Source organism: Chiloscyllium plagiosum, chromosome 18, assembly GCF_004010195.1.
Source record: "Chiloscyllium plagiosum isolate BGI_BamShark_2017 chromosome 18, ASM401019v2, whole genome shotgun sequence".
Classification (NCBI taxonomy): Eukaryota; Metazoa; Chordata; class Chondrichthyes; order Orectolobiformes; family Hemiscylliidae; genus Chiloscyllium; species Chiloscyllium plagiosum.
This window is the reverse complement of record NC_057727.1, coordinates 25,835,997-25,854,530: the sequence shown is the minus strand read 5'-3', so window position 1 is coordinate 25,854,530 and position 18,534 is coordinate 25,835,997. Positions and strand designations below refer to the sequence as shown.

At 39.9% G+C, this 18,534-nt stretch overlaps 1 protein-coding gene across 5 annotated transcripts in view; it reads right to left on the bottom strand.

Annotated features, from left to right (window-relative positions):
- The window catches only part of fbln2 (fibulin 2), a 209,770-nt gene that overhangs the window by 45,253 nt on the left and 145,983 nt on the right, over positions 1 to 18,534 (bottom strand). For all 5 annotated transcript variants that reach the window (XM_043707995.1, XM_043707999.1, XM_043707998.1 and 2 more), the window contains 2 exons: positions 15,598 to 15,801; positions 819 to 908 (listed from right to left, as the gene is read on the bottom strand). In XM_043707995.1, coding sequence (XP_043563930.1) covers positions 819 to 908; positions 15,598 to 15,801 — 294 coding nt within the window. The remainder of the gene's footprint in view (positions 1 to 818; positions 909 to 15,597; positions 15,802 to 18,534) is intronic.

The window sequence follows — 18,534 nt, the reverse complement described above, 5'->3', positions numbered from 1 at the left end:
CCTGAGGATGATAAGCACCATGCAGTTGCTGACAAATACAAAGCTGGGAACAGAGTTCTCCGTTAATATTACCTACAAAGTGTGGTCCATTGTCCGAGCTAATGCACGCAGGTATACTGAAGCAGGGAATTATTTCCTTAAACAAAATCTTCACCACAGTCTCAGCAGTAGCGTTAGGAGGAGGGTAGGCTTCAATCCACTTCGAAAAGACATCAGCAATAAGCAAAACACATTTATAGCAACTCAACTCATTTCTACAACTCAATGAAGTCCAGTTGAAGGCCGAGATTGATAGATTCTTGTTGTCTAGAGGAATTAAGGGCTACGGGGAGAACGCTGGTAAGTGGAGCTGAAATGCGCATCAGCCATGATTGAATGGCGGAGTGGACTCGATGGGCCGAATGGCCTTACTTCCACTCCTATGTCTTATGGTCTTATGGTCTTATGATATTCTGATTTGATGTGTTCACTTTATCCAGGATTTTTTTACAAACAAGTTTCTGCTTCGTCAATGACACATGTTTAAGAGACATCTTTCCTTCAAAGGGAGAAAGTGAGGACTGCAGATGCTGGAAATCTGTCAAGAGTGGGGTGTTGGAAAAGGACAGCAGGTCAAGCAGAATCCGAGGAGTAGGTGAAGCGACGTTTCGGGCAAAAGCCTTTCATCTGGAAACTTTCCTTTAAACCCTACATACATGTGAAGTTCTTCTGAACAAAGTAGAAGTCACATCTATTGAGCATGCTATAAACCAATATGTCCTTCTTCCAGCAAGATTCTAAGTGCGAATTTGACAATATTATTCTTAATACAAGCATACCTTTACAGCGATCCATTTTAACAGATGTTCCAGTTTGTGCTACTTGAGTAGTCTTTGCTTCAGTGAAACTGTTTTCCTCATCTTCATACTCTGTATCAAATATCGATATATAGGCCATGAAATAAATATGAGCTTAACATTTCAATATAAAATTTAATCATCAAAATATGTTGTATGATTGCTATATCAACAATTTCAAGATAATTAAAGTTTAAAAATACCTCAGGTTGAATCATCCTTGCCTCCAAATGACGAGTCAGTTGGGATTAATTAGTGAGATCAGAAAACTGAGATTCTCAACATCAAGAGAAAGAATTCCAATTCTACAACCAACGTTTGAAACGCAGGATGAGAATCTCACTAGTAAGCAATGTGAGGTCCATCTGCATATATTAACATCTCAGTACTTTACCTATTCCCAACTCACTTATTTGCAGTTGGCGGTTCTCCTAGATAGTAGAAATAAACTAGATGCCGACAATTCCTGACTTGAAAATCTGAATAAACCTGTCTATTCCTGCCCATTGCTTGTTCCTCTGGACTGGGCCTCCACGTTGACCAGCAGTCCCTAACAATTCCTAAATGTAGGACCTCCTACATTGTTTATCTCTGGAGATGGGTATCAGGCATGGACCACATCATGGCACATCTCTGACTCAGTCAGAGTAGTTCTCCATTTCAATACTGCACTTTGGAATGCATTGATACAATGCATTGTTATGTTGTTGCCAGGTCACTTGTGAGAATGGACAGGCACGCATCATATAGATTGGATCTGAGTGCACCTCAGAATTCTAAGCTTGCTCTCTTAACTCTCACTCACTTGGCACCAACTTGGATATGCACAGCATCTCTCCCTTGCCATGCCATGCTTTTTTAAATCCTGCCACTTCATTCACAACCACAGATTAACAGTGCTTCTGACTTACCTTGCCTTTTAGTACAGAAATTTGGCAGCCAGCTTTTGATTTTTGCTCTGATATGTTAACTGGGTGGCCATGTTGCTATATGGCACAATACTATGTCAATGTCATGCCTACAGCATGTCCCGGCTGTGTATGTGGCAAACACACAGCGTGTGCTTTAGCCAAATGACCATGTATCAAAGGTCTAAGGGGAGTAGTTCCCAGTGAAGTCAAGGGGGAATGGTCTTGAGTCAGTGGGTACAGGTATAGTGAGGTAAGGGCATCATCCACTATCAATCCAGGGACTTGACTATTGGCCAGTCAGGTGATTGGGGTCTGGGGATCATTGGCACCACAGTCCAGGGAGTGGGCCATAGTCAATCCTGTATGTATGGAGCAACTAGGCCAGAGAATAGCAGGGAGGCAGTCAGAAAACTGGACAGAGATTACACAGGGGTCTGGTCATTCATCAGTTGGGATAGTCTTTTAAAGTCATTCAGAGGGTGGACCATGGTCAGTCCAGGAGGTCAGGTCACTGAAATTTAAATGGTGGGGGAGGGGGCTGGTTATCAGGCCAGTGCTGTGGGGAGGAAACTGGGAAAGGCAATTCTGGAGATGGGTGGTGGCATGCTGGGATGCAGAAGGGGCAAAATTGTGAAGGGGGAAACTCAACATATCAGGATGGGAGGTGAAAGACTATTGGAGAGGAAGGAGTATTGCAAGTGAAGTCATTTCCTCACTACTCTGGTTTCAATGGAGGATGTGTGTGACTATGGCATAACTAAGCTGTATGACTGGGACTTGGGGGTGAAGTGAGGAGATGAATAGATAAATAAGAATTGAATGAGAACATGGCGGTGCTGATAAGGAGAGTAAGGCAAAAAGGAATGTGAAGGTTGTGGGGTATACTTTTCTTTGTTGTCTCATAAAAGAATCTGGGTAATCCAAGATGGAGGTCGGGAAAAACTTCTGGCTGTAACAGCTGCTCCTTTTTTTTTTGAGGTATTTTAGGTGTTGGAGGTGATTTCCTCCAACTCCAGGAGCAGCAATTATTGTTTTATATGCTGTTGCATTGTTTTGGAACTTTGGAGAAAAAATGTCAAAACAACAGCAGTTTTAAAACGGAGAGCAACAGACAAAGGAAGCACATGGTGTGGTCATTGCGGGAGAGAGAGAAAGAGAAAGAAACTGACACCACAGTGAACCTGCACAGTTACTGCCTTTGCTGTTTGAATTCATGTATTGCTGGGCATCAGAGTGCGTCTGGAAAAATTTACAAACATGAAATTCACAACTAATTTGGAGAAACTTGTTTGGCAGAGGTCACAGCACAGAAACACATAAGTGGATATTTTTAAGTATGGCCTACAGAACGTCTGCAGTAGTGAATAGAGTGGATTCTTTCTTGATTATATGTTTTTTGAGGTATGTTTTTTGAATAAACAAAACATAAGCTATAAGTGTTAAGTTAGGCTGGAGCAGTGTTTTGTAGAGGAATAAGATGGAGTTATTTTCTGGGTCTGTAGATTGTGAAGGAGCAAAAATGGCCTTTAGGAGAATGATATGCTGTTCTTGTCATTTGTGGGAGTTTAAGGAGAGTTTACGGGGTACTGCAGATTATATCTGCAATAATTGCCATTGGTTGCGAATCCTATCAGATCGAATGGATCGATTGGAGAGACAGTTAGAGGCAATGAGGAATTTACAAGAGCAAGGGGATGTGATAGATAGCAGTTATAGGAAGGGGGAAAAGTCGCAGATACAGTCACATAGATGGGTTAACTCCAGGAAAGGTAAGAGAAGTAGGCAGTTAGTATAGGAGTTTTCTGTGGCTATCCCCATTTCAAACATGTATGCTGTTTTGGAAAATGTAGAGAGTGATGGATTCTCAGGGGAACGTAGCACAAACAGCCAAGTTTCTGGTATTGAGACTGGTTCTAATACAATGAGGGGTACGTCGGGTTCCAAGAGATCAATTGTGGTAGGGGACTCTCTAATCCGAGGTACAGACAGACATTTCTGTGGCCAGCAGTGAAAAATAAGAAGAATGTGTTGCTTCCCTGGTGCCAGGATCAAGGATGTCTCAGAGAGGGTGCAGAATGTTCTCAAGGGGGAGAGGGGCCAGCAAGAGGTCATTGTCCACATTGGAACCAACGACATAGGAAGGGAAAAGGTTGAGATTCTAAAGGGAGATTACAGAGAGTTAGGCAGGAATTTAAAAAGGAGATCCTCGAGAGAAGTAATATCTGGGTTACACCCAATGCTACGAGCTAGTGAGGGCAGGAATAGGAGGATAGAGCAGATGAATGCATGGCTGAGGAGCTGGTGTATGGGAGAAGGATTCACATTTTTGGATCATTGGAATCTCTTTTGAGGTAAAAGTGACCTGTACAAGAAGAACAGATTGCACCTGAATTGGAAGGGGACTAATATACTGGCAGGGAAATTTGCTAGAGCTGCTCAGGAAGATTTAAACTAGTAAGGTGGGGGCAGTTGGAAGCCAGGGAGGTAGTGAGGAAAGAGATCAATCTGAGACTGGTGCAGTTGGTTCAGTTGAGAACAGAAGCAAGTCAAACGGTCAGGGCAGGCAGGGACAAAGCAGAGAACAGGGTAGGACTGATAAATTAAACTGCATTTATTTCAATGCAAGTGGCCTAACAGGGAAGGCAGATTAATTTAGAGCATGGTTAGGAACATGGGACTGGGATTTCATTGCATTTACAGAAATGTGGCTCAGGGATGCACAAGATTGGCAGCTTAATGTTCCAGGATACAAATGCGACAGGAAGAATACAAAGGGAGGCAAGAGATATGGGGGGAGTGGCATTTTTGATAAGGGATAGCATTACTGCTGTGCTGAGGGAGGATATTCCCAGAAATATATCCAGGGAAGTTATTTGGGTAGAACTGAGAAATAAGAAAGGGATAATCACCTTTTTGGGATTGTATTATAGTCAGAGGGAAATTGAGAAACTAATTTTTAAGGAGATCTCAGCTATCTGTAAGAATAATAGGGTGGTTATGGTCAGGGATTTTAATTCTCCAAACAAAGAATGGGACTGCCATAGTGTTAAGGGTTTAGATGGCGAAGAATTTGTTAAATGTGTACAAGAAAATCTTCTGATTCAGTATGTGAATGTACCTACTAGAGAAGGTGCAAAACCATACCTACTCTTGGGAAATAAGGCAGGGCAGGTGACTGAGTGTGTCAGTGGGGGAGCACTTTGGGGCCAGCGACCATAATTCCATTAGATTTAAAATAATGATGGAAAAGGATAGACCAGATCTAAAAGTTGAAGTTCTAAATTGGAGGAAGGCCAACTTTGATGGCATTAGGCAAGAACTTTCAAAAGCTGACTGAGGGCAGATGTTCGCAGGTAAAGGGATGGCTGGAAAATGGAAAGCCTTCAGAAATGAGATAACGAGAGCCCAGAGATAGTATCTTCCTGTTACGGTGAAAGGAAAGGCTGATAGATATAGGGAATGCTGGATGACTAAAGAAATTGAGGTTTGGTTAGGAAGAAGAAGGAAGCATATGTCAGGTATAGACAGGATAGATCGAGTGAATTCTTAGAAGAGTATAAAGGAAATAGGAGTATACTTAATAGAGAAATCTGGAGGTCAAAAAGGGGGCAAGAGATAACTTTGGTAAATAGAGTTAAGGAGAATCCAAAGGGTTTTTACAAATATATTAAGGACAAAAGGGGAAGTAGGGAGAGAATAGGGCCCCTCAAAGATCAGCAAGGTGGCCTTTGTGTGGAGCCGCAGAAAATGGAGGAGATACTAAACGAGTATTTTGCATCAGTATTTACTGTGGAAAAGGATATGGAAGATATGAAATGTAGGGAAAGAGATGGTGACATCTTGCAAAATGTCCACATTACAGAGGAGGAAGTGCTGGATGTCTTGAAATGCATAAAAGTGAATAAACCTCCAGGACCTGACCATGTGTATCCTAGACCTCTGTGGGAAGCTAGAGAAGTGATTGCTGGGGCTCTTGCTAAGATACTTGTATCATCGATAGTCACAGGTCAGATGCTGGGACACTAGAGGTTGGCTTACGTAGTGCCACTTTTTAAGAAATGTGAAAAGACAAGTCAGGGAACTATAGACCTTGATGTCATTGGGCGGCACGGTGGCACAGTGGTTAGCACTGTTGCCTCACAGCGCCAGAGACCTGGGTTCAATTCCCGCCTCAGGCGACTAACTGTGTGGAGTTTGCACGTTTTTCCCATGTCTGCGTGGGTTTCCTCCGGGTGCTCCGGTTTCCTCCCACGGTCCAAAGATGTGCAGGTCAGGTGAATTGACCATGCTAAATAGCCCGTAGTGTTAGGTAGGGGGTGAATGTAGGGGTATGGGTGGGTTGCGCTTCGGCAGGTCAGTGTGGACTTGTTTCCACACTGTAATCTAAATCAGTGGTGGGCAAGTTGTTGGAGGGAACAGGAGGAACAGGATGTACATGTATTTGGAAAGGCAAGGACTGATTAGAGGTAGTCAACATGGTTTTGTGCATGGGAAATCATGTCTCACAAACTTGATTGAGGTTTTGAAGAAGTAACAAAGAGGCTTGATGAGGGCAGAGTGGTAGATGTGATCTATGTGGACTTCAGTAAGGTGTTTGACAAGGTTCCTCATGGGAGACTGGTTAGCAAGGTTAGATCTCACAGAATACAGGGAGAACTAGCCATTTGGATACACACCTGGCTCAAAGGTGGTGGTGGAGTGTTGTTTTTCAGACTGGAGGCCTGTGATCAGTGGAGTGCCAAAAGGATCAGTGCTGGGTCCACTACTTTTCATCATTTATATAAATTATTTGAATGTGAACATAAGAGGTATAGTTGGTAAGTTTGCAGATGACACCAAAATTGGAGGTGTGGTGGACAGCGAAGAGGGTTACCTCAGATTACAACAGGATCTGGACCAGGTGGGCCAATGGTCTGAGGACTAGCAGATGGAGTTTAATTCAGATAAATGAGAGATACTGCACATTGGGAAAGCAAATCTTAGCAGGACTTATACATTTAATGGTAAGGTCCTGGGGAGTGTTGCTGAAAAAAGAGACCTTGGAGTGCAGGTTCATAGCTCCTTGAAAGTGGAGTCACAGGTAGATAGAATAGTGAAGAAGCCATTTGGTATGCTGTCCTTTATTGGTCAGAGTATTGAGTACAGGAGTTGGGAGGTCATGTTGTGGCTGTACAGGACATTCATTAGATCACTGTTGGAATATTGCATGCAATTCTAGTCTCCTTTCTATTGGAAAGATGTTGTGAAACTTGAAAGGGTTCAGAAAAGATTTACAAGGATGTTGCCAGGGTTGGAGGAGTTGAGCTATTTGGAGAGGCTGAACAGGCTGGGGCTGTCTTCCCTGGAGCATCAGAGGCTGAGGGGTGACCTTATAGAAGTTTACAAAATTATAGAGTCATAGAGATGTACAGTATGGAAACAGACCCTTCAGTCCAACTCATCCATGCCAACCAGATATTCCAACCTAATCTAGTCCCACTTGCCAGCACCTAGCCCATATCCCTCCAAATCCTTCCTATTCATATACCCATCCAGATGCCTTTTAAATGTTGCAATTGTACTAGCCTCTGCCACTTCCTCTGGCAGCCCATTTCACACACAAACACAGGGGTATAGATAGGATAAATAGACAAAGTCTCTTCCTTGGGGTGGGGGAAGTCCAGAGCTAGAGGGCATAGGTTTAGGATCAGAGGGGAAAAATATAAAAGAGACCTAAGGAGCAACGTTTTCATGCAGAGGGTGGTACGTGTATGGAATGAGCTGCTGGAATGAGCTGCCAGAGGAAGTGGTGGAGGCTGGTACAATTGCAACATTTAAAAGGATGGGTATGTGAATAGGAAGGGTTTGGAGGGATATGGGCCAGGTGCTAGCATTTGCGACTAGACTGGGTTGGGATATCTGGTCGGCATGGACAAGTTGGACCGAAGGGTCTGTTTCCGTGCTGTGCATCTCTGTGACTCTATAAGGTTACAAACTGACAGAAGTCTTTACATCTTCTGATGTTTCTTCATTCCATCATGCCAAAGTTTCACACTAGCATGGGCTCTGTGGAAAGAATAGCTGTCATTCGAATGTCAAATGGCAATCAGGATGGCTAGGCCCTCTCCCTTCAGTTTTGTAGCAACTAAGTCACTAATTTGACTGTAACTGCCAAATCATTGGACAAGGCTTTAAATAATTTAAACAGATTTTAAACTGGGCTTGCCAATCATTACGGTTAAATTTACTCTTATTAATTCAGTTTTTAAAGTTAAAAATATGTTGGGAATTAAAATATGTATGAAATAGAGTACTTGACAGTTAATCTCTCCCCTTCACTGTATCCAGCACATTTTACATTCTTACCAGACAGTCAGGGGCAAAATGAATGTTAAATATTGTCTGAACAACACAGGAAACTTATCCACAAGGAAACAAAGAATGCCAGGAAAATTATGTAATGTTTGAAAATACGTATCAAAATTGCATAGAAAACCTAATTCATTGTCACAGAACCAAGAACAATATCGCTCCACACATGAATTCTTCCAGATAAGTAAGGAGGGAAATTATAACAGATCTCAAGACAAAATTATGTTAACTCATTTGCAAGTTGACACACTAAGTAAACCAAAGAACATCTTCTATGCATAATTAGATTGCATTAAGATTTATTGAGTTGGCTCCACAGTTTACTCACAATATTCGCCTAATAAATAATCACACCGGGTTCATAGGGTAATTAAAAATAATGATATACAATACATATATAAAGAGACTCTTAGCATCCCACAACACAAAATCCCATCCAGGGACCTTTCAGTGGTTTTGTGGATTTTATCTTGACTACTCTATCTAGAAAAATGTTTCATAAAAATAAAATGTATCATTTGAATGAAGTATTTCCTTAATCCAACATTAACATTATCTTTTATTAGTTGAACTCTGAATCCGTTAGTTTGCTTTTTTTTTGGCTCAGTTTTTCTCAATAACCCTAAAAACTTGTATACCCCTACAAGATACCCGAGCTACATGTGTCCTAAACTGGAAAGTCCAAGTCAATGTATTCCTTCTTAATAACTCTAAATTCCATTTCCAGATCAAGACAAACAGAAACAGCAAAAATAAATCAAAAGTGACATCCAAAACAGTCAATGTTTTTGTCATTTGTCCACAATTGGAAAGCTATTGAGGTCTCTTCTGGAAGAAAAAGTGGAGAGCATCAGAAAGGGGGGCTGAGGATTAATTGGATTATGGATGCCACCGACTGGTTGCAGGTGAGCTATTGTGGATATGTGAAGTTGGTCAAGACAAACAAATCATGGTATGTCATTCTCTGACAGACGGCAACAACAGAAAACTCAGGCCCAAATACTGAAGATTAGCTTCCTCGTCCATTTCTGCAATACCTCCAGTATATAAACATCTCTCATCTGTTGGCAAGTAGAATTGGATAAAGTATTCAAGATGCAATCTTCACAGAATGTTGTACAGTTTATGCATTAACTCCTCTGGTTTATGTTCTATTGCTTTACTTTTCTAGATCAACATTGCATTGACTCTACTCATTGGCATTCTGCATCTGTTGTACATATTTAATATTGATCCAACTCAAGACCTCCAAGTCACTTTCCACTTTATTCTCAGCTATTTCATCTCATTTATTTTTCCTTCTTATGTGTCAGTCCTTACAATTCTCTGATTTTTTTTGGCTATCATTCTGTCTGCTGATAATTTGTTCAATTCATTAGACAATTTCAAAGCTGTCTCTTCTGATTGCACAGTTCATTTTCACTTGGTATCATTTGCAATTATGACCAGTCTGCGCTGAGTTTATAAATCCAGATCATTTATGTAAACTAGAAATAGTTGTGGATCTGTAATGCAGTCACTAAACATGCACCTCCAACCTGAACCATTGAACAAAATCATGTCGATAGCACTCATTGGAATAAGTTTTCAGGGTTCCCGTCTGGTGGAAATGGGACAATGCCACTTCAAAAGGTAGCCACCTAATTAAAATTGAGGACATTGCAGCCCTTGTGACATGCACTAAGTAGTCTTCAAGAAGAATTCGGGTTTCAAATGATTTTGGCATTTTTGTCAAGGAACCTCCAATTAATTCAGGGTAGCATGGTGGCTCAGTGGTTAGCACTGCTACCTCATAGCACCAGGGACCTGGGTTAAAATCCCACCTTGGGGAACTGCCTGTGTGGAATTTGCATTCTCCCTGTGTCTGTGCAGGTTTCCTCCGGGTGCTCTGGTTTCCTCCCACAATCCAAAGATGTGTAAGCCAGGTGAATTGGCCATGCTAAATTGCCCATAGTAATAGCTGTGTTAGTCCAGAGTAAATATAGGGTAGAGGAATGAGTCTGAGTGGGTTACTCTTCGGACAGTTGATGTGGACTTGTTGGGCTGAAGACCCTGTTTCTACACTGTAGGGAATCTAATCTAATTCTCTTACAGCAGGTGACATTTTCAGGTGTTGGCACAGAGTTTCTTGTAAAGAATAATAGATTGCAGATCTGTTTTTAATGTCTGGCACAAATGAAACCTTGATTTACCTCCTCTGAAGTAAGGCCAGGTATGTTAATAAACCATAATTTGCTATGGCAGGGAATCCAGCGATATTTGCCAATTGTTACACTTGTCCCGGCACATTTAGATTTGAACATTTTTTATATCACAAGCTGCTAGAATTGTCTGTTGATAATATCTCATTGAGGGATACCAAGCATGCAGAAACTTAAATCCAGAGGAAGAGGAACTATTTCTTAAATAAATAGTGCAAAAACCAAGAAGGAAAAGAGAATTAGAGAAATTTAATTCAATGCAGACCCAATACAGCAACAGAAATATAGAGGCAGAAGGAAAATAAGCTAGAGAGAGAGAAAAAAAGTAGAAATTAAAAACACTGAAAAATTTATGAATTATATATTTTTAAAAAATAAATACTAATTAAATGATGAAGGAAAGAGAGATGTAATAGTTAATTCTCAAAGTAAAATATACTGTACATACCTGAGTAATAGTTGCATTTTTTGACTACTTTCTAAGGTTAAATTTATAAGGTCGACTATTACATGGATACTACTTTTGAAGGGCTGAAATTGATGGCCATCAAAATTCAGACTGTATCATTAGCAAAAGCCCAACTGATCTCTGAACAAAAAAAAATTATGATAATTCTGAACGCCTGGAGTGGAACACAACAGCCAGCGGACTTGAAGACTGGGAGCAGGGCAGAACAACTGGCAGACTGGAAAACTGGAACACGACGTGACGGCTGGCACACTGATTCATAAACATTGATCGGTTATCAGTGAAGAACTAGGGTCGACCTTTGCATGAGATATGTGGAATATTCCAGGTTATTTGGCCAAAAATACGGGGTTGACTTTTACATGAGATTGACTATTACTCGAGTATATACGGTAATTTAACAGTAATTATCATTGATTGCATTGTTCAAAGCAGGAAAAGGGTAAAGTTAACAGATTTGCGGCAAACTAAGTTTATTTCCACCTTGCAAATGCTGCATCTTCTACTCAATGCATTTCAATCATAAGTCAGACAGCAAAGTAACATTTTCAGCTACATAACCTAGTCAGTAGTGTTTGTGTACTATGTTTAACCACATACTTGGCCCTCACCTACAGCTGCTGTGCAATTTACATGGAAATAACAGTAAATGCCTTGAGCCTCATTGTATTCTGATCGCAAAATTGAGACCATTGTTACAGAACTGAAAACACTTAGCTTGTAGGCTTACAATACCTTTATGCTCCACAGTTGAACTTTTCGATACGTGATCATTGTATTAAATTAATGGGACAAGTATTATGCCACTGGTACCCTACTTAATAGATAATTAGTTCTGTCTAAAATATTTTATGTATTATGTTTATGCTGTATGTTTGGTAGGTGAGTAGTTGCATGAATGGGATAATGCTTCTGAGGTAAATACGTCTTCTCCCATTTTTACTCAAAGAACTAAGAAACAAAAATATATGAGACAAAAAAAACTCCATATTCTCCAAAAATAGGAAAGTTGCATCAGTGTTTCAGAAAAAAATTTCAATATTATTTAGTCTTGCAAAATTTTTGGTATGGAGGATTTGCATTATAAAGAAAGGCTGGATAGACTGGGACTTTTTTCACTGGACCATAGAAATTAGGAAGTCATGTTCAGCAAAAAATTATCTATTATCAAAGAGACATCCAGCACAGAAAGACACTATTTTGTCAATTATGCATGTGCCAAGTCTGAGTATTTGAAATGAGCATCTCTGCTTCTGAAGCATGAAGATTAGTGACAAGTTCCCTGGTCTTAAGTCAGTTGAGAAAATGACTTCAAAATACTTAAGTAACAGTCAAAGTTTTTTGAATAAGTGAGTTTTCTTTTCCATTTCCTCTTTCTGGGTTGGATTTAAACCCATGACACAGAAAGGAACTGAACGATACGACGTTTTGTACTGAAACAGATCTCATTGCCATGTTTGCTGATGTGTTAGGGTCCTTAGCTGTGTGTGGGCAGCCTCAAGCTGTTACTGACTACTCATGCATTTAGAATAAAAACCTGCCTTTACAATTAACAATTGGCAATCTTAGCACTAACAAAAAAGAGATATTCAAGATAACACAGCACTCTCTTGGCAAAATTATTTATTTAGTTTTATGTAAAATACGAAGGAAAAGGCAATTACTTCAGGCAAAACTAAAATCTCCAATTGGTTCCAGCTGTCTGGCCATAATACAAATCTTAATTCTAGTCAACTTACATTTTTGCACATTCTAAATCTTGGAGAGGATAACAAGCAAAATTGCTCTAATTTCTGTTAAAAAAGCAGTGAAGGCTACATTTTCTGAGTTATTCCTTATAAATTACGAGTGAGTAGGGAACTGGTGAGATTTAATGGATCTTTACTCTCTTCTATGAGCCCAATTTTGCTTGTTCTTAATGGTGTATTGGCATCCCGCAACGCCACCATTTGTTGCCCATCCCTAATTGCCTTTGAGCTGATTAACTGTTTAGGCCAATTCAATGGGCAGTTAAGAGCCAGCCATATTGTTGTGCATATGGAGTCACATTTAGAGCAGCCAAATAAGCACTGCAGATTTTCTTATGATCACAACTGACAACAATAGTGGATAAGGTAGATTCCAGAAGAAACCTGGCTTGATAATCCTTGCAGTTGGTTACTGTGGCGAATTGTCACTGAACATATTCCCATGAGTCTGCAAATATTCTTTAAGAACACAAGTTTATTATAGAAAGGAAAAGAGATCAAAGCTAAAGCTAGTTTCAAAAAGTCGTAACATAAACAGCAAAACAAAGTGTCAGGCTACATTCTAGCAATATCCTTTACAGATACTCAACCCCAGTAAATATCACCCCAACCCCAACTCCTTTTTGCTTTACTGAACTGACTATTTTCAGTTTTAAACATTCTCTCCAGCTGTGCAGGCCTCAGTAGGTTTTTTACAGTTCTTTCGACTTTAAAGCTTATACACAAACTCTCACAGCTTGAAGACTTCATTTACTGGTATCATAGAGTCATACAGCAATTAAACAGACCCTTTGGTCCAACATAATCTCAAACTAAACTAGTCCCACGTGCAAGCTCCTGGCCCATATACCACTAAACCTTTCCTATTTGTGTACTTATCCACTTGTCTTTAATACTTTGTAATTGTGCCCATATCCATCACTTCTTCAAGAAGTTCATTCCACATGCAAACCAATCTCTATAAAATGTTTGCTCTCATGTCTTTTTTAAATCTCTCTCTACTCACCTTAAAAATGTGTCCCCTAATCTTGAAATCCCCCATGCTTGGTAAAAAAAAAATCTACCATTAACCCTACCTATAACTCTCATGATTTTATAAACTTATGTCACCTCTCCACTTCCTATGGTCCAGTGAAAAAAGTCCCAGTCTATCCAGCCTTTCTTTATAATGCAAATCCTCCATACCTGCCAACATCCTGTAAATCTCTTCTGAAAACCTCTCCAGCTTAATAATATCCTTCCTATAACTGGGCGACGAGAACTGCACACAGTACTGCAGAATAGGCCTCATCAATGTCCTCTACAACCTGAACATGACTTCCTAATTTCTATTCTCAAAAGGACTGATCAATTAAGGGAATCATAATAAATGCCTTCTTAACTACCCTGTCAATACGTGATGTAAACTTCAAAGAATTATGTACCTGAACCCCTAGGTCGCTCTGCTCTACAACATTACCTAAGGCACTACCATTAATTGTATAGGTTTTACCCTGTTTGTTGCACCAAAATGGCATTTTTCTGCCCACAGACTTCAAACTCTTCTGCTGGGCTAAAACTGATCCCCTGAACTGAAAGTTTGATTGCTGTATGAACTTAAACTAAACTAGTGGTTCCTAGTCTGTTCTCTCTGTCTGTCATAAAATCGGCAGTGTAAATATTTCATTTATTAAGGTTGCAAGTATCCTTCTAAGCATTTAATTGAGTCACATACTTTTTTGGAAGTTATGCAGTTAGGTCACTTTTCCACATAACTTGCTGACCTCTTAAAATACCATCACAGAACTAAAACCAAAATTCACCAACATCTGGGATCTTATGAACTACAAGTGTTTTTACAACAATTGATGATGGTTGACATGGTCACCATTATTGAAACCAGACTTAATAATTGCATCTAAATTCTACTAGTTGACATGGTAGGATTTGAACTCATGTCTCCAGACCATCAACCTGGGTTTACTAGATTACTAGTCCAGTGATACTACTACCACACTACATCACATCCCTCCCTAACCAAACTGATGGCTCTCCTGCCCAATCCAAAATCCAGCACAGTCTGAGTTGTGATTTTAGACATTGGATCAGTTTTTAATCTTGCATCATTGCATTGAGTTAATTTAGGCAAAAGAGTAGGAGCAAAACACTCACCTTCCTGTTCCCAGCATATCAGAATATGTAGGCTGAGGCACTCCCAAGTCTACCTAACACAAGCACAATGCCTGTAGATGATACACTTCAGCCACATGCTTCAATGTGATCTAGGCAATCTCTACCATAAGCAACCGACAATACCTTAAGAATGAATTCCTTTGTCCATCCAAGCATTTAGTGGAGCACTGGTTAGGCACACTTTCTAATAAACCTGGTCAAAAATGGTATACATCTGTGGAGAAGGTTAGTTTTGAACCTAAGTCTCCTGGATCATAGGTTGGGATACTACCACTGTGTCACAAGAGCCCAGACAGAGCACAGATTAGAGCATTTACTTCTTAAGCAGTAATGTTTCTGAGCAGTATTTAACAGAAGCAACTGGGTATCATCCATTTGTGAAGAACAGGAGAGATCCTCAGGTGTCCTACTTTCAGAGAAGCCCAATGAATTGTGCTAACTAGGCACCGGGCATAATCATATAGTCATACAGCAAGGAAACAGTTGTAACTGTACCCGCATCCACTACTTCCTCTGGAAGTTCATTTCACAAATGAACCGCTCTCTGTGTAAAATAAATTGTTCCTTATGTCTTTTTAAAACCTTTTTCCTGTCATCTTAAAAATGTCCTTTAAGAGATGGACCTTTCCTGGAAAAAAGGATCTTATGAGCAGAAAGGCCAACTTCATAAGGTGGACGCTAATCAGAAGTTGACATTAGTGTCACCAGGATAGGGCTGGTAGCTGTTGGTAATGCATCCAATCAAAACCCAGGATTGTCAGGTGTCCAAGCAACAGGTAAGTAAATGATGGTGAGAATGGGGCATACAGGATAAGGGGAAGAAGGCCAGAGTCAGGGATTGGGGACAGCTCGATACAAGCAATGTTTCTAATGGTTCTTATGATAACTGTAATTATTGATTTCTCTCACCTGACTTGCAGGAGTGTCCATCTTCTTGTAGAATATATCCTGGGAAACACATGCACTCATAGGATTCTGCTGTTTTCATACAGAAATGCTGGCACAATTGTCCAGGGTACAGCGAACATTCATTTAATTCACCATCAGTTATGTAGTTGAACGTAGCCTCTTCATGCGCAGAATGAGCTTCTTTAAGACTTTCTGTTTCTAAAACTAAGGAACAAAATATTATCAGTTATTTAGTTCAGTAACACCAACTGGAAAGCACCTTCAAATTGGAACAAACAAAATTGCTCCCAGACTTGCTCAAGACACTCGGAGCAATTCAGAAATGTTTCCTGAATCATCGTTGTGTAAGGTAATAGTTCTAAAAGAGTTAATATTTGAGCTATACTGAGTCTGACTAGACTGACGTTCTAACTGTATTTGTATGGAGAATCAGTTGAACTCTGGCACAGTTTATCAATGAAAGCATGTGATTTCTCCACCTCTTGTCAGTAATACCTAAAATTCCTAAGAGTAACTGAAACTTGCATTTAAATACTGAACTGCAATAGGCTAACCCAGGTAGAAGGATCGCTGACAGTACTTTACTCACAACTGCAAGTAGCTGGTACCAAGTCATTACATCTTATTATGATAGTCATTGAACAACATGTCAGGCAACAATTTACATAGTAAAATAGATGCAGGGGGTCCTTGATTTACAAATGCCTGATTTACAAACATGATCTCAAAAATCTCAATGGGCTGAAGGGCTTTTTCTGTGCTGTGTGACTCTATGACTCTATTGGTGTAATTTTAAAGATGCCATATATGACGAGTACTCATGAATGGCTCCTTTATCTTGTCCTGTATTGTGTTCCATCTTGGGTACAAATCGACTTGCAAACAACTCCAGAACAGAACCCATATGTAACCTACACATTATATGTGTTTGCATATAAGCAAACTTTGATTCATTTCAAACACCAATACATAAATCAGTGGTTGTTTGAACAATTTCAAAGTTTCATCTGAAAGACTTTAAGATTTTTGATCATCGAGTGTTATAAAATTAAATTTTTCTGTTTGGAGTTTTCAATGTTAGGATTAAGCACTTCCTGATCATTTACTAATGTATGTAATTGCAGACTAAAGGGGCACAGTATGGTTTTATGAAGCACCATAGATGACGTCTTCACTGCATTGCAAATCCAAGAAAAATATAAGCAATCAACTGCTTGATATGGACATTCTGGTCTCACAGAAGTCTTTGACTCTATCAACAATAAAAACTTATGGACTATCCTTCTCAAATTTACCTGCTCTCAAATATTTTCTCACTGTTCTCTACATGCTCCATAATGCCATGCAAGATCCAGAACCACAACAACCTATTACAATGAAAAATTGGGCTAGTCAATGGCTATATGATCACACTGACCCTCTTCTCCATCTTGCTCACTGTATCACTGCACCCCATCTTCAGTATATTACAGACAAGTATGGATTTAACATACAAAATAGTCAAGACAACTATTCAACCTAAGCTGCCTTCAATTTGAAACTAAAATCAGTTCAACTTCAGTCATTGAGCTCCAGGATGCAGGGTGCACCAAAATTGAGCTCCAGATAATTATAGATTTTTTTTTCTATAAGATAATGCACTATTCATTAAATACCTCGAAAACTAGGGTCTTCCTCAAAACAGCCCTGAAGCACAAACCCTTCCCATATCAATTAAGACCAATGCAAGATCCTGGGAAATTTGGACTATTTTTCACAACTTGGAAGCCTCAAAGAGGCAGATATAGGTGTCAAAATCCATCTCCAATGTGCCACCTCAGTTTTTGGCTTAATAGGGAAAAGAGAAGTTGAGAAACAGGATATCAAAGCCAAGACTTAGTTTATGGTTTACCAGATAGCAGTGATCTCCATATTCTTAATATGCATCAGAGATTGAACAATCTATAATAAGCACTTCAAAGCACTAGTGAAGTACCATCAGCTGTGTCTTCACAAGATAATCGAAATCTGGTGAAAACAATAAATGTCCAATAGCAGATTTCTCTCCTAAACCAATGTGACCTGTATCAAGGTGCTAATTCCTCAACTGGCCCCACTGGGGAGTATACATTGTTGACATGGCTGCCTCCAGACCCCCGAATCAACTGTAGTACTCAGACTCAACTGCAGCAAGAAACCTCAGCAGAACACAGAAACAGTTTGGAGACACCCTCAGAACATTCACAAAGCACCCAAATAGCCCACTGATATGTAGAAGTCTCTGGCCTCTGATCAACCAAAATGGAGAAGGTTCATTTGGGAAGGTGCCAAACACATTGAGAAACATTCTTAGGAACAAGCAGAGGTGAAGCTGAGGCATTAAACAATGTGCATAGACCTCTCCAATGATATATCTATCTGAACCATCCAACTGCTCTGTATGTGGCAGAGTCTGCTGATCATAGGTTGGACTGTTCAGCCATCTCGGAAACCATCAAACCAACGTGGGAACAACTCATCCTCCATTCAGAAGGACTACTCAAAAGGAGGAAGATCTCTCTTGTATTCCAGAAGAATGAGCCTAGGTTTGATCTACAGAGAAAGACGATCTAAGAAGTACTACTTCCTCCACCACTTATCTTTTATTCCCATCAATGTTAATTCTAACATTTCTAATTTTTACCAAATGAGCTCATTTTCATGCTGTGGATAATTTTTTTTTATCTTTGATTTTAGCACCATAGGTTTGGATTCTGGATGAGACACTTGTAGATACATTAAAAAGCTAACTGACATGCAAGGATGTCAATAGGATAACAATGGCATTTTAACTGGCAGCTGAGCCCTGTCAGGCTGCAACAAGTTTGTAGTAAAGATGAACAGACTGTGCAGTTAAGTAAACGTCTTTTCTTAGTGGGGTCAGATTAGTCCTCTGGGGCGATGAGTGTATTGCACATG